Genomic DNA, 15,822 nt, shown 5'->3' with positions numbered 1-15,822 from the left:
AAATTAATTTTTATTTTTATTTTTTAGAACATTTTTAATTACATTTTTGCCAACATTATGACAAAACAAATTTTTTTAAAGCTTATGAATAAGAAATTTAATTTTTTTTTAATGAAAAAAAATTTTCTTTTTTATTATTGGTCATTGAAAAAATTGTCTTAAATAAATTAAATTGATTATTTCTTATTTTATATTTTTTAGGAAATTTTTAATGACATTTTTGTCAAAATTATAACAAAAAAAAATTTTTTTAAAGCTTATGAATAAGAAATTTAATTTAAAAAAAAAAAAATTTTTTTTCCATAAAAAAAAATTTTTTTTGAGGTATTTAAAGAATAAATTTGATTTTTAATATTTTTACCACAAATTTGCTTTATTATAAAATAATAATTAAAAGTAATTTTTTTTTTTTTTTCAATTTTCTATGCAAAAAAAAATAAAGTGAAAATTTAACAATTTCCATATTTTTAAATTGTATAAAAAATTTTTATATTAGTTAAATTTATGAAAAAAATTTTTTTTTTAATTTTTAATTAATGAGTTTTTAAACTAACCTTTACTAAATTTTACTAAAAATTTGTTGTAATAAAATAAAAAACAATTAATATAATTTAACATTAATTGAAATTTTAGGAATAAGGAATTTTAATATTGAAAAAATTAAAAGGAAAATTTTTAAAGTAAAGAAAATTTAAATAACTACAATTGCAATCTTTAAAAATATAGTAATTATTTAAAAGTGGGGTCAAATTTATTTTAAGCCATAAAAAATTTCTGAATTTTCTTGAAAATTGGTAAACTTTTTTTCTTTTTAAATTAGTAATTTTTTGAATGTATTTTTCAAAAAAAAATATATCAATAAAATCATATAGAAATTTCGTCCAAAAAAATGAAAATTAAAATCGTTGACCTTACTTGTAAATATTTAATTAATTAGAAAATCTTAATATTCTCTTAAAATTTTAAATTTTGTTGTTTTTTATTTTTTAATTAAGTAACAATAAAAATTATCTGAAACTTTTCCATAATTTTCAAAAGAAATAAAATTTTATATAAAAATAATTAAATAAAGAATTTCAAAAATTTTCAATCCCAAAATATTTAAGAATTAAAATAAAAACATCAATAATGAATTAAAAAGAAATTTTCCATTGCTAAAAAAAAATTTTTAAAAGAAATAAAATCTTATATAAAAATAATTAACTAAAATTAAAAAAATTTTCTTATAAAAAATTTAAATCTCAAAACTTTAAAGAATTAAAATAAAAATAATTAAATAAAGAGTTCCAAAAATTTTCTAATAAAAAATTTCAATCCCAAAATATCTAAAAATTACATTAAAAACATCAATAATAAATTAAAAAGAAATTTTCCATCCCTTAAAAAAAAATAATGACCATATTACATAAATAAATAAAAACAATACAAAAACAGAACAAAAAAAAACTAAACACGTGTACATGGGTGTTATGCCGCCGATAATCTGCCGGAATACACAGTGGTCCACCCACACGTAGAAGCCCATAATCAAGCAGGTGTGAGCGAGAGTGAAAGCGTGGCAGAAGCAGAAGACTCGGAGAATAGAGACTAGAAGCATAGAAGAAGACAAAGCTTGGTATAGCGTGCGGCTTCCGAGCACGTGGAAGCGAGAGGAAGGAATCAGCGCTCCAACAAGCTCGAGTGGGAGCGAGAGCCAACATACAGAAGCAGGAACGGTCTCTTGGAGACTCTAGCTCAGATCCCCACGGTCTCGAGCAACCCTTAAGCTTGGTTAGGGGTGAAGGCGGCGAGCCACTGAGGCCACAAACACGACCACGGTCCTCATTGGTCGACGCTCCACCGCTGGGTGGGGCGTTAGGAAAAATTGGTGGGGATAAAAATCCCCTCTAAATAGGTGGTAGATCTCTGCGAAAAACTAGAATCCGCTCGACGAGCATCGAGTGCGCCTCGTTTTAACTCACATTTTAAAACTTTTCTGCCCACCGCTCCTACCGGACAGCCGGACAGCCGGACAACTGGACAATTGGATAGTCGGACCAGTAGGAGACTATACTAGTGAATTGTTAGCTTGTTAGTAGTGCAGTGTTGTGATTGATCACCAGATCGATAGTGCAGTGCCATTAGAACCAGGATTATAGTGTAAAATGCATCTGCCAGAAGGCCCGCTAGGCATGGATAGCTTCAGCACCATCCACGACGCACTTCGTGCCTGCCACGGCGACCTCGTGCAGACCGGAAGCCCTGCGATCCTCTGCACCGCCTTGCCCACCCACTGGCGATCTAACAAGTCCTTGCCGGTCGCTTTCAAAGTTGTAGCCCTTGATGAAGTCAGCGATGGCACTCCGGTGATGATACGCGCCGGTAATGATGAAAATTGCTGCGGGGAACTCAGAAACTGCACCGCTGTTATGAAGAACCAGGTCGCTAAGTTTAATGATCTTAGATTTGTTGGGAGAAGTGGAAGAGGTGAGATTTATTATCCTTACTGTCCTTTAATTGATTCATTTACAATTACATTTTAAAAATTTAAGATTTTTTGGTCTTAATTCAGGCCTATAAAACCTATAAAACTTACTTTTTTGGTTCAAAAATTTTTCTTTTGATTTAAATCAATTTTTTTATTTATGTAATACCTAATTTAAATTACATTTGGCTAATTCAGTAAATTCTTACTGATTATTGATTATTTGATGCCTGATCTTTAGATTTGATTGTTTTTATGCTCAAAGAATAAATCTTAGTCAGTCATATTGATCAGAAAAATCAGAAAAATCAGTCAGGTTGATCAGAAAAATCAGTCTGCGTTTTTTTGGATCAGAATTAATAGTAAATGTTTTTGATCGGCTGATTTTTTAATATCCAAAGCTTTAGATTCCTCAAAAGATGATTCTACACCGAAAATAATTTTAAAGAAGTTCATTTTCTTGATTTGAGTTGAAAAAATTTTAATTCAAGAGTTTTTGGTCTTAATTAAAGCCTATAAAACTTATTTTTTTGGGTCAAAAATTTTTCTTTTAATTCAAATCAATTTTTTTATTTATGTAATACTTAATTTAGATTATATTCTGCAAATTCAGTAAATTCTAATTGATTATCGATAATTTGAAGCCTGATATTTAGATTTGATTGTTTTTATGCTCAAATAAAAAATCTTGATCAGCAAAATCAGAAAAATCAGTTAGGGTGGTCAGAAAAATCAGTCTGCGTTTTTTTGGATCAAAATTGATAGCAGATTTTTTTTACTAGCTAAATTTTTGATATTCAAATCTTTAGATTCATAAAAAAACGATTTTATACACCGAAAATAATTTTGCAGAATTTCATTTTCTTGATTTGAGTTACAAAATTCTTAATCCAAGAATTTTTGGTCTTAATGCAAGCCTATAAAACCTATAAAACTTATTTTTTTGGGTCAGAAATTTTTCACTTGATTCAAATCAATTTTTCTATTTATATAATACCTAATTAAGATTATCAAAAGGAATATCTTTGAATAAATTGAACTTTAGGCGACTGATTAGCCAAATATTGACTTTTCTAAGACCTAGATCTTAAAGGTTAATTGATCTAAATTGTTTCAGGAAAATCATTTTCGCTGACGATACAAATCAGCAGCCAACCGTCGCAAATAGCTACTTACACCAAAGCGATAAAAGTAACCGTAGACGGACCTCGAGAGCCAAGATCTAAATCAAGTAAGTAGTCATTAATGATTAATAATGATTAACCATAACAATAACCCACGAGATCCTCCAAATTCTGGGAAGGAAGTGGTCAGAAGTGATCATAAGCGCGTGTCCAACCAGAGAATCCGCAAAACGGGTGTCAGAGGCCTTGCAGCGTTTAATAATCCGGCGTACCTCAAACCACGCCGCGGTCACGAGTGTTGCTTTCCGTTTCTCTGGTATTCTCCCGCACATGTCCATTACATCGCACATATGTGTAAATCCAATGCGGGCTTCTTTGACTAATTTCCTCGAGTACTGGATGATAACGTAAAACAATAATAAATGTCTCCGTCGAGTGATCATGGTATATGGATGCCATCATCCTGGCAAAGACACCGCTTTATGAATTTGTTTATCGCCTGGCATATGCCAGCAGCCATATGTGCCACAAAACACACAGGCTATTTGCTTACGAGCCGTTTTAATCGCCGGTTTACGATTCCCAGCTATTCTCGGGCTCGTTAAATCCCGTTTAATAATTCTTATTTATACCATCAACACTACCCATCAGAACAAGACTTCAGTTAGCACCATCATCATCATCACCATCATCATCATCATCATCATCATCATTTTTTCAGTTTTGCTAATCTTATTCTTTGGTTCTGTTGCAGATTATCAATACGGACCTGGCTTTCCTGGACTGGGGCTGCTCAATCCCTGGATAGACGCTGCTTACCTAGGGCACGCATGGCACCTGCCACATCCTGCACTCATCAAAGGTAAGCATCTCTTTTTTTATTAGTTAGTTCGCAAAAGTTTTCAGAGTTGAGAACCGTATTGATTCGCTGATGATTCATCCCGTGGTCTACGGACCCTTCGGGGTCGTTCCCACAATCTCCCTCCGGGAGATTGTATTCATACAATACAACCCTAAAAAACAGAAAATCCAAATTGTACACTTCAATGTTGAACTATTTTTAGTTATTAGCTTTTATTTGAGTTGAAAATTTATACAATAGTTGTCAAAAAATGTAACAGCTTGAAAACCTTCAAGCAAAATTGAAGAGATCCACGCGAAGTAGTTAAATTTTCACTTCGTGAAAATTTGTAAAATCTACGTAGAAAAATTAATAAAAAAATTAAAAAACTGTAGGTTTCTGGGATATTTAATCAAATAATTAGGTAAAATTGTAATTTTTACATGAAATAGAGATTCCACCAGCCGGTATTTGGTTAAGAATTTAATGCAATTAACGATTTAAAAAAAAATTATATTTTCATTAAATTTGATTGAAAAAATAATAAGCTTTCGATTAAAACAATAAAAAAGTAGCTTTCCGAATGTATTACGGAGATATTTTAGATTTTTTATGAAAAATCACTCGGAACTTGCGTTCTTTAAAGTCTCGTATTTGACTTGGCACCACCGCTTGCGCGGTTACTCAAAGCATAAGTAACCTCGGTTTTTTAAATGTTAGAAGACCTTAGTCATTTTAGTTAAACAGTAAACATAAATAAATTTTAAGGTTAAGGAACTCTTTTTGTGTTGTCAAGTGTATACCGGTAATTCAGAGTGCTATATTTTTTATTAGTCAATTAAATGTTAATAATTATTTAATGAGTAAATTTATCGGAAATTTCCTCAAAAAATGTTATTAATTAATTTAAAAATTAATTTTAAGATAGCAAAAGTATTTCAACGTATTATTTTTTTAAACATTCTTTACACTAGTAGGGTACTTAGATCTCCTTAAAGTTTGAAATTCCCGCCAAAATTCAAAAGTTTTGAATGTCCCGCGGTTTAATATCTTCAATGGCGGCTTCAGTTCCAACAGCTGATATCTCTCTCACCAGTTTTAAGAATTTTCCATCGATTATAATTAACTGGTACGGATTTAAACGACTATATTTTGCAGGTTTATACAATTAAGTAGTATTAATTCAATAAAAAAAGTATTTCTACGTATTATTTTTTTAGACATTCTTTATCTTAGGAGGGTACTTAGATCTCCTTAAATTAATCTAATCCAAATTGTTATTTTTCAGGAGCAATGCCAATGCCGCCAGCGGATTTATTCCCTCCAGCCTTCACACCCAGTATGTTACCCTCAACGTACCCGTTCCACGAGCACGTAAAATTCCCGACGGAGTATCCGGGTATGCCAACGACGAAGACACCAGCCTTGCCAACGAGCCCATCTCGGAGTCCTCCAAGAAGTCCCAGTGAAACTAGCAGCGAATCTGAAGAAGTACGCAGTGCCTTTGTGCCGATTCGCCTCAACACGCTGTCTAACGTCAGCGTCAACGGTACCAACAATGTAATCGCCGTGACGAGTGACGGATGCAAGAGAACGCCACCAGCGACCCCTTCCAGCCCTCCGGTGAAGAAAGAAAGCGGACGTTGTGAGCTTAAAGCACCGACGAAGCTGTCTTCAGTGGCTTCTAAGCCCGTTTGGAGGCCTTATTAAATTTGGAGTGGGTGGTTGAGAACTTTGGAAGGCTAGTGATGCGTACTTATATGTTATATTTTATGTAAATACCGTGTAAATAATTGATATTTATATTTATTGTACAAATTGTAAATACCAATGGACGAACAATGTTTACAAATGAAATGATTAACCATGAGATGAATGTTTATGAGGGAGAGCCACGAGACTGTATGATAGCCGGCATATTTATTGTCTTAAACTGTCTGTAATTTATTGTAAGTTCAAACAGAGATTTAATGTAAAGAGATTATTATAGCAGAGATTAAATAAATTTAAATTAAATAAATATTTTTCTATATCATTTATTACCATTAGAAGTTAAGTTTAGGTAGTATGAAAATCTCAGTTGCTACTGGCAGAATTTGGAGTATTCATAATATTCTAAAGGCATGACAAGGCCCAAATTTTATTTTTTTGTTAGAAATTTTCGTTTGAAATCTAACTAATCAATGTTAGAATTCATATTCTCCTGCAGTTCTTAACTTATCATAGTCCAATTTCAAAATATATACCGTTTTTTATCCAGAAACCTGTTAAGTTTCCAAAATTTACCATATACTTTAGTCTTTTAACCAAAAATAACACAATTTTAACCCTTTTATGGCTGATAACTGACCAATTAACTCTTCGATTCAAATTTCCCTGCAGTTTTCAACTGATTATGGTTTAATTCAAAGATATCTACTGATTTATGTCCAAAAATTTCAATAGTTTCTAAAATTGACCGTATATTTTAGTCTTTTAACCAAAAATAACACAATTTTAACCGTTTTATGGCTGATAACTGACCAATTAGCCCTTCGATTCAAATTCCCCTGTAGTTTTCAACTGATTATGGTCTAATTCAAAGATATATACCGATTTATATCCAAAAATTTCAATAGTCTTCAAAATTTACCATATATTTTAGTCTTGTAACCAAAAATAACACAGTTTTAACCCTTTTACCCCTGATAACTAACCAATTAACCCTTAGATCCAAATTCTCCTGCAGTTCTCAGCTGACTGTGGTCTAATTTAAAGATACTGACCAATCTTCATCCAAAAATCTCAAAACTCTTCCAACTTTTTAGTATCTAAAGTTTCTTTATCAAAAAACAATAAAGTTTCTGGTGTTTTTTGATATGGAAACTTTGGATAAAAATAATTAAAATAATTTGGGCCTCGTCATGCCTTTGAACTATTAATAATATTCCAAAGGCATGACAAGGCCCAAATTAGGATTAAGATATTTCAGGTCACATTCGTCTTGAGCTCGTGCCGTGAAAAAGGGCTTCATGTATCTTTAAATTTGCATATCCACACTAAAAAATTCACATCAAAACATTCATATGCATAGCGAGCGAGTATTGTAGCCTTGGATAGATTTTTTGTTGGTACAATTTAAATCTGAATGGTAGCACGCCACACTCTCATTTGAAAGCGTGTGTAGGGGAGAGTTTTATATCGAAGGGGAACGTGAGATCTGTATTAGGCAGCGATCCTCATTTGATTCTATAAATTCAACCCTAGGTAGGGAGCCACCATCATCAAGATTGATAATTAGACTGCTAAAAATGATTGAGAACCTTTTTGGGTTAAAAAAAATTAGCAGAAAATCTTGTTGGGGGAAGAACTGGTCAAAAATTTGGCGGGTAAGCTGGTAGCTGGACATAATCCTGATTGGATGATTTTGCTGATTGATGAACGGGGTGTCGAAAAACAACCGGTCGACAATTGACAATGAGAGTCAAGTTAGTCCAAGTACAGAATAGAGACAATCGCAACTGGAAACTGACAAATTGGTATTGGCGACCAACAAACTGGATCCTCTTGTTCGAGATTACCACCAACGGGAGTAAGAGAGCCAGCAAGAGCTCTGCTTCAATTCAGAGAGAGAGCTGTCCGAGTTTGAGGGTTCTCGAGTTAGGCAATCAGCGTTGATGAGGGGTGCTCGTCACTGGGTAGAAGCCTCGGACAATTAGTAACCATCCTGGTCCTCTCGCACGTTTGCTCCATATCCACAATCTCTGCGTCCTCTGGTTCGAGGATAGTGGGTGGAAGACACACGCACACAGACCGCAACTTTACGCATGCGAGTTGGATTACAATTGGTGACTTTTTGTGCCAACAGCAATTTTAGAGCAAGGACTAATTGTCATCCAGAACTGGATATTTGTGAACCTTTTTGATCTGAAGCTCAAAGAGAGGCTGATTTTCGAGGTAGAGATTCTTGATTATGCAAACTCAATTGCCGATAAGCTCTTGTTTTGATAAAGGAAAGAAAGCGGCAAGACAAGACGAAAGGGAAATAATAAGAGGGCTGCTGGCTCCCCCAGATAAATACGTACTTGGGGATGTAAATAACTTGGTCTTTCTGGGATAAAGGAAACCAGTTGAAAGAATTTTTTAACATATTAGAAGGCAATAACCGTCCTTGGACCTTTGGGTAGTCTTGGATCGTGGAAACCGATCCTGGAGCCAACTAAGAAAGATGTCTGGCACGCGAGACGAGGTTTGGCTAACAAGCTGCTTTGCATTGGAACGAATTCGACCTCGTTATCGTTTATCGATCGGTTGACGGTGGAACCCCGCTAAAGAGTGCTTTGTTGTGTGTTTATCAATAAATGTTGGCTGGTTGTAGAATCCGGATGGTGATGTTGGTGCTGGTAGGTGTTGGTGTGTGCGTGGATGCGTGTGGAGGCAATGGTACACAAAGAGAAAGAGTAGGAAGTAGATACGGTGGAAAACTGGTCGATAGGCACCACACTACAGAGATAGCATGTTAAACGTCGATGGGCGCGGTTTGCACCAGTCATTTCGTAGAAACCGCTGATTTTACCTTTTTCCGATAATTCCCTGTCCAGTTCCCCCCCAAACACCAGAAGGCAGCACCACCCGAGCGTCAATAACACCCCCGCGAGGGTGTAACGCGTTTCTATCCGCGAGCAACGATCACCGAACAGCTTTTTCACTTTAACCGTAACGAGGTTTCACGGGAAAAAAAACTAAACTTTTTGTTTAACCAAGCTCGCTCTCGCTCTTTTGCTCCAATTGCTATTTAACCCATGATTTAAAGTCTATCAAAGCGTAATGCCATTGCCCGGCGGTCTGTTAATTGACAAGCTCCAACATTTCACGCATACTTGGTCACTTGGATTCGCGACTCACGGGTTCATGTGTCACACATTGGGAGATAGTGAGCTTTTTTAAATCGTTTTGCGATGGAGGGAAAATTATGGACAAAGTTGAGGCGCTGATTTACATGAAGAACACTAAAAATTGCATTGTTTTTGATATGAAAACTTTAGATACTGAAAAGTTAGAAAAATTTCGAGATTTTTGGGTGGGAATTGGTCAACATTTTTAAATTAGACCATAGTTAAGTGAAAACTGCAAGGGAATTTAAATCTGATGGTTAATTGGTCAGTTATCAACCCTAGAAGGGTTAAAACGGTGTTATTTTTGGTTAAAAGACTAAAATATACTTCAAATTTAGGAAACTATTCAAATTTTTGTATAAAATTCGGTAGATATCTTTGAATTAGATCATAATCAGAAAACTGCAAGGGAATTTGAATCTGATGGTTAATTGGTCAGTTATCAACCCTAGAAGGGTTAAAACTTATTTTTGGTTAAAAGACTAAAATATACGTTAAATTTAGGAAACTATTGAAATTTTTGGATAGAAATCTATATATATATATATATATATATATATATATATATATATATATATATATATATATATATATATATATATATATATATATATATTTATTTATTATATATATAAGAGTTTGTTATTTTCAGGAGAAGGTTCTTATGAAAGAAAAAATTAAGAAAATTGCGCAGGAAATTAGAAAATTTAAGAATACTCAACCACCGTATAAAATCTATATCTATATTTATAAAAATGAATTGCTGGACCGATTTTGATAATTTTTCTTTGTACGTTATAGTTAAAAAATGGTTTACAAAAAAAAATATTTGAAAAAAAATCGTAAATATTGAAAAATAGAAAAATTAAAAATTAAAATGCAGCCAACATGTAATCGAGAGGTTCTGGGTTTAAATTCCAGTCCAAGTTATCTGAATTTTCTCACATCTTTATATATATATTTCTTCTGTGCGTGTGTTTGTCACTGAACTCCTCCTAAACGGCTGGACCGATTTTAATAACATTTTTTGTGTGTCTTCCGGTGGATTCCAGCATGGTTTAGATTTACAATTCAGTCCACGGGAAAATGTTTATTTGATAGATTATTAATTTATAAATTGTTGTTGACCTTGAGTACCCACATGCACTTTTCATATATTTTATAAATATCATATATATATATACATATATATAAGATATATGAAAAAATTCATGTGGTTACTTAAATGAAAGCTCTCGAAGAGTATAAAATCAGAATAGGCTTATATTTACGAAAATGTTAATTATTGAGGAGTGCCCATTGCATATCGTTAACTAATGATGTTTTTAACTATACAAGCTCATTCCTAAAATTTCTAAATTTAAGACGTGTGTACAGGACAACGTCTGCCGGGTCCGCTAGTCGATAATATCTTTTAATTAGACCATAATTAGTTGAAAATTGCAAAGGAATTTGAATCGAAGGGTTAATTGGTCAGTTATTAACTATAAAAGGGTTAAAACTGTGTTATTTTTGGTTAAAAAGCTAAAATGTACGGTCAATCTTGGAAATTATTTAAATTTTTGGAGAGAAATCGGTAGAAATCTTTTTATTAGACCATAATTAGTTGAAAACTGCAGGAGAATTAAAATCGGAGGGTTAATTGGTCAGTTATCATAGATAAAAGTATTAAAACTGTGTTATTTTTGGTTACAAAACATAAAAATTAAAAATAAAGTAAAAAAAAGGACTTACTAGAGAACCACAATATTCATATTTTATGTATTTTTCTCCCGAGTAAGTAGTAAGTATTGGCCACTATGAAAAGAAATGGAAGAAAGTCCGGGATGAGACATAATGCAATGAGGGTATGAGTTTATGACGCCAATTAAATGTAAACGGACTTGATTTTACGATAGGGTTTTTGTTATCCGGGTCCTTTCTAAGTCCCGAGAAAGTATGCAAATACAAAGCAGAAAGCAGCGGCAAAAGAGCAATAGTCTATAGGTATGGTTTGGGTTTACTGCGCTAGGTAGTATAGTGCTATAGCAGTGTGCCAGTAGGTAGTAGTTTTATTATGAGAAAAGGTCGTACCGCGGGATGGGTATTTATAGTAGCCTCTGTCTCTTTGCTTACTGATGGTGATGGCTTTACTATTCTAGCAACCAGACTGAGGACAGCTTGGGCTTTTGGATACGGGATTGAGGTAAAAGCTGTGGTCATTGCATGCCAAAGGAAAAGTAACCGTTTACGATACAGATAGTATACTCTCTATACAGCCAGCCGTTTTATTATTGAGATAAAAAAATCCTTACTTTTTTCCTGGGTTCACTTTTTACTCTAAAACTTATACCTTAAACCAGGCGCTGCGGTGATTTTATTGCCTTGGTCACGTCGACGCTTTTAGATTTGTTATTAAGATACCTGTTGATATTGGACTTTTTTGACTGTTCATATAATTTACTAAATTCAATTTCTTTTTCATTTGCACTTTTATTTTTTTGTTAGAAATTTTCGTCTGAAATACTTTCACTTTTTTACCGATATCTAACTAATCAATGTTAGGATTCATATTCCCTAACAGTTCTCAACTCATCATAGTCTAATTTAAAAATATGTATTAATTTTTATCCAAAAATTTCATTAGTTTGCAAAATTTATCATATATTTTAATTTTTAAACCAAAAATAACACAGTTTTAACCCTTTTATGGTTGATAACTGACCAACTAACTCCCCGATTCGAATTTTCCTGCAGTTTTCAACTAATTATGGTCTAAGTAAAAAATATATACCGATTTTTATTCAAAAATTTCAATAGTTTCCAAAATTTACCATATATTTTAGTCATTTAACCAAAAATAACACTGTTTTATTCTTTTCATCTCTAATAACTGACCAATTAACCCTCCGATTCAAATTTCCTGGCATTTTTCAACTGATTATGGTCTAATTCAAAGATACCTACTGGCATCTGTCCAAAAATTTCAATAGTTTTCAAAATTGACCGTATATTTAAGTCTTTTAACCAAAAATAACACATTTTTAACCCTTTAATGACTGATAACCGACCCGTTAACTTTTCAAGTCAAATTTCCTTGCAGTTTCAGACTGATTATGGTCTGATTGAAAGATATCTACCGATTTCTATCCAAAAATTTCAATAGTTTCCAAAATTTACCGTAGATTTTAGTCTTTTAACTCAAAATAACACCGTTTTAACCCTTTTATGGCTGATAACTGACCAATAAGCCCTCAGATTTAAATTCCTTTGCAGTTCTCAGTTCTTTGTGGTCTAATTCAAAGATATTGACCAATTTTCACCCAAAAATTCCAGTAGTTTTAAAAATTATCCATATATTTAATTCATTTAATAAAAAATAACGCAGTTTTTTACCTATTACTCCTCAAAAAAACCTCTTTAATTGAAATTTTTCTCTGCTTATCTCCAGAATACCTTTTCCAATGAAGCAACTTTCATTTTTATCATCAGAAAATTCCAAATTCTTCAAGAAAACACCACTAACAAAGCACTAAAACCAAAAATGACACTAATGGTCAAGTTTTATTATTATTTTTCTGTGCTGTAACCCGTTGAAAACAACCAATTTCCATGTCCCCAAGCAAAAATAACCATCAGAGCCAGTATGAGGGTGAAAAAATGTTAATTTTAAAGCGCGGTATAAATTGGCGAAGTCGAAAGGGTTTCAGAGGATCCAGTGTGTTTACCAAGAGCGTCCTCGGTGGATAGGAGTTTTGATCAAAACGGAACTCTCATCAAGCCAGAGGAAGTGGACACGTCGGAACAATTTCCTTACACAGTCATCTCGAGTTTCGTTTCAGCCCCCGAGCCCCAAGCGATTGACCAATTTCTGCCTTCATCACTCCTTCTATTCGTTTCTCGGATTATTATTCAAGTTAATCAGTCCGAAATTGACCTCCGCTATTAGCATTCCATCAGCATCATCGCCAATAGAAGGGAACTGGCTTCCTATTCTGTTTTTCTGCAAAACTGCCAAGTGTTCTATGTTCTATGTTCAGTGAGCAATAGGTCGAAGGTGTTCCATCATCCAAATCACACATATGGATGCAGACGGCAGTAGTGATGGTGATGGTGGTCCCCTGAAATCATTCATCTGATAAATTCAAAAATTTAATTATAAAAACTCTTTTATAACTCGACAACTTTAACCTTTTGTTAGCTTTCATTATTCCAGATGGATCAGATCCGTGAGCATAATGCTCTTTGGGTTGCAAAGCAAAAAAAGTACGGACAGCCCGATGCCATGCACCCGATATATCTATCGCGGAGTAGTCGGTAGTCGCCAAAGCTGGCACTCGCTCTCTTTAATACTAGCAATACTAAAGGGTCTCTTTTTACCAGTCTAGCTTTAGGGGTGCGTCTCATCCATTTAGGTCCATCACACATCACTGGATGGGGTGCATGAGTCTCACCCGTGAGGTTCTCACAGATCGCGACACCCTCTGCCCACTCGGCACTCGATCGAGCTCTTTCTCCTTCTGCTACTGTTTTACTTTTTTAGTGCACTAAAATTCCTCTGATCTCCTCGATATAATTCAACGTCCATTTTTTTATACAATCGATCTATCGGGGGATGTATTAGGTACAATTTTATTACTGATATTTAATGTCACACTGGAAATCAAGTGGAAAGTGTCTGGGTAGTTTTTTTTTAGCGATTTATTGATTTAAAAAAATTTTTTTGAACTTTGCAACTTATATTAAAGGTGTTAGCACTATTACTCAGAAACTACTGGTAGTAAATAAACTTTAACAAACTTTTCTTTCTCAGAATTTAATAAGCTACAAATTTTGTATCTTATGATTTGATATCTTCAACCATTTTGGAGATATTTGAATTATAAGATTCAGAAATATCAAAATTTTGTTATAATGAATTTTGATACAGATGAATACAAAAATTATCATAACTCAGAAACTAATTATCCAAAAAAATTGTTTTAGGTCTCATTTTTTTCAAAATTGTATCCTCTACAAAATCGGTCTGATTGTTTTTGATATCTTCAGCCATTTTTGAGATATTTGGGCTGTAAGATTTATAATGATCAAAATTTAGCTATAATTACACAGAAAGAAAAATTTCTTGACTGGAGAACAAAACTCTTGGCTCAAGAAAATTTGTCGGGTGCCTGAAGGAAGACCGAAGTTCTTGCCGAAGTTAAAATTTTTCTTTAAAATCTATTCTTGGTGGTAATTTTTTCTTAATTCTATCATAAATACTTGATACAATAAATTTTTATATTTGATAAAGATTTTTAGATGCTTTAGGGAAGCAGCGCTACCTACTTCAGCTGAGAAAAATTTTCTCGAGAATATTTGATACCCATTTTATATTATTTTACCGTGCAATTATACATATTGAATGAAAAAAAAATGATGAAATATTATTTGATCTTCCGATTTGACATATTAATCAATAAAAATATTAATGAAAATTAACTTCTATCTTTATATTTAATTTTTTGGAGCAAGAGAGAAATTTTCTCAAGACAAGAAAATTAACTTCTATCAAGAACTAAACTTTTTGGAGCTTGAGGCTGAATTTTCTCAAAACAACATTTTCTTGACTTAAATAAATTTTCTTGGATCAAGATACGTATTTCTTAAAGCTCGAGAAAATAATTAGGAAGAAAATTATTTTCTTGGCTCAAGTCAACCTTTTTTTCTGTGTAATGATCAAAATTTGGCTATAATTTTTATTGTTATTTCTCAAAAACTACCAGCAACAGATGAACCACTCTAAGCTCTATTTCTTCAGAATTTTATCGGCTACAAATTATCCCAAAAATGTTTTCGATATCTGGAACCAATCCAAAGATATATTTTTTTTTTTTTTTACCTAAAAGATTTTGGAAAGTAAAAATAAAATCTAGCAATTGCAAAATAAATTGAAGCGCTTAAAAAATAAAATTTCCAATGGAATTTGAATGGCTGAACTTGTGTATATTTAACAATACAGTAATACAGATCTACTCTGTTACATTGGGAGTAGCGGTTCGGGGTCCAGGGGGTAAACCACCCGGTCGGTTTATTTCAGCCCGATGAGTACACTCAGCTACACGCTTACGATATAAATTCTCTCCGCACTGGTTATGCGCTCTACACATGTGTACGAGGGGTTGTGTGGATGTTAGAGAGCCACCGATGAGGAGACCGTGGAAGCCCGCAGGGTACGCCACGACAATCCCCATTGCAACCCCTCAAAATCAACCGACTTGTACTCAGCTTCTATCCAGCAGCTACTGTTGATTCTCCCTTTTCTCTTTCTGTTCCTTCTCATTCCCGTTTCTCCGAGGCTCATCCCTCATCCATACTGCATAACATACAACATATAACATATAACATACACTGTACACTAGATTTATATTTTCTGCACCCATGCCCCGTCTAGTCGCCAAAAACACCCTCCGAAAACAACCGCTTCTTCATTGAGAGACGTTAATACTGCACAGGCTACTCGATTATGAGAATACGCACGAGGGTGAACACTTAGGTCTC

The 15,822-nt window shown here is 33.5% G+C and overlaps 1 protein-coding gene across 1 annotated transcript; it reads left to right on the top strand.

Annotated features, from left to right (window-relative positions):
- Positions 1-1,880: 1,880 nt before the first annotated feature.
- Positions 1,881-6,449, top strand: LOC123269338 (segmentation protein Runt-like). The gene is made up of 4 exons (XM_044734947.1): positions 1,881-2,466; positions 3,582-3,695; positions 4,343-4,450; positions 5,718-6,449. The coding sequence occupies exons 1-4, from the start codon at positions 2,145-2,147 to the stop codon at positions 6,137-6,139; spliced, it is 966 nt and encodes a 321-aa protein (XP_044590882.1). The 5' UTR covers positions 1,881-2,144; the 3' UTR covers positions 6,140-6,449.
- The last annotated feature ends 9,373 nt before the right edge of the window (positions 6,450-15,822 follow it).

This window comes from Cotesia glomerata, linkage group LG7 (genome assembly GCF_020080835.1).
Source record: "Cotesia glomerata isolate CgM1 linkage group LG7, MPM_Cglom_v2.3, whole genome shotgun sequence".
In the NCBI taxonomy this organism is placed as follows: Eukaryota; Metazoa; Arthropoda; class Insecta; order Hymenoptera; family Braconidae; genus Cotesia; species Cotesia glomerata.
This window is presented reverse-complemented; position numbering and strand designations above follow the sequence as displayed.

Excerpts from the sequence above, each read along its gene's own strand:
- LOC123269338 (XM_044734947.1), top strand. The coding sequence starts at position 2,145 with ATGCATCTGCCAGAAGGCCCGCTAGGCATGGATAGCTTCAGCACCATC. Across the intron at positions 2,467-3,581 it reads TGTTGGGAGAAGTGGAAGAG|GAAAATCATTTTCGCTGACG; the intron begins GTGAGATTTATT and ends AAATTGTTTCAG. Across the intron at positions 3,696-4,342 it reads AGAGCCAAGATCTAAATCAA|ATTATCAATACGGACCTGGC; the intron begins GTAAGTAGTCAT and ends GTTCTGTTGCAG.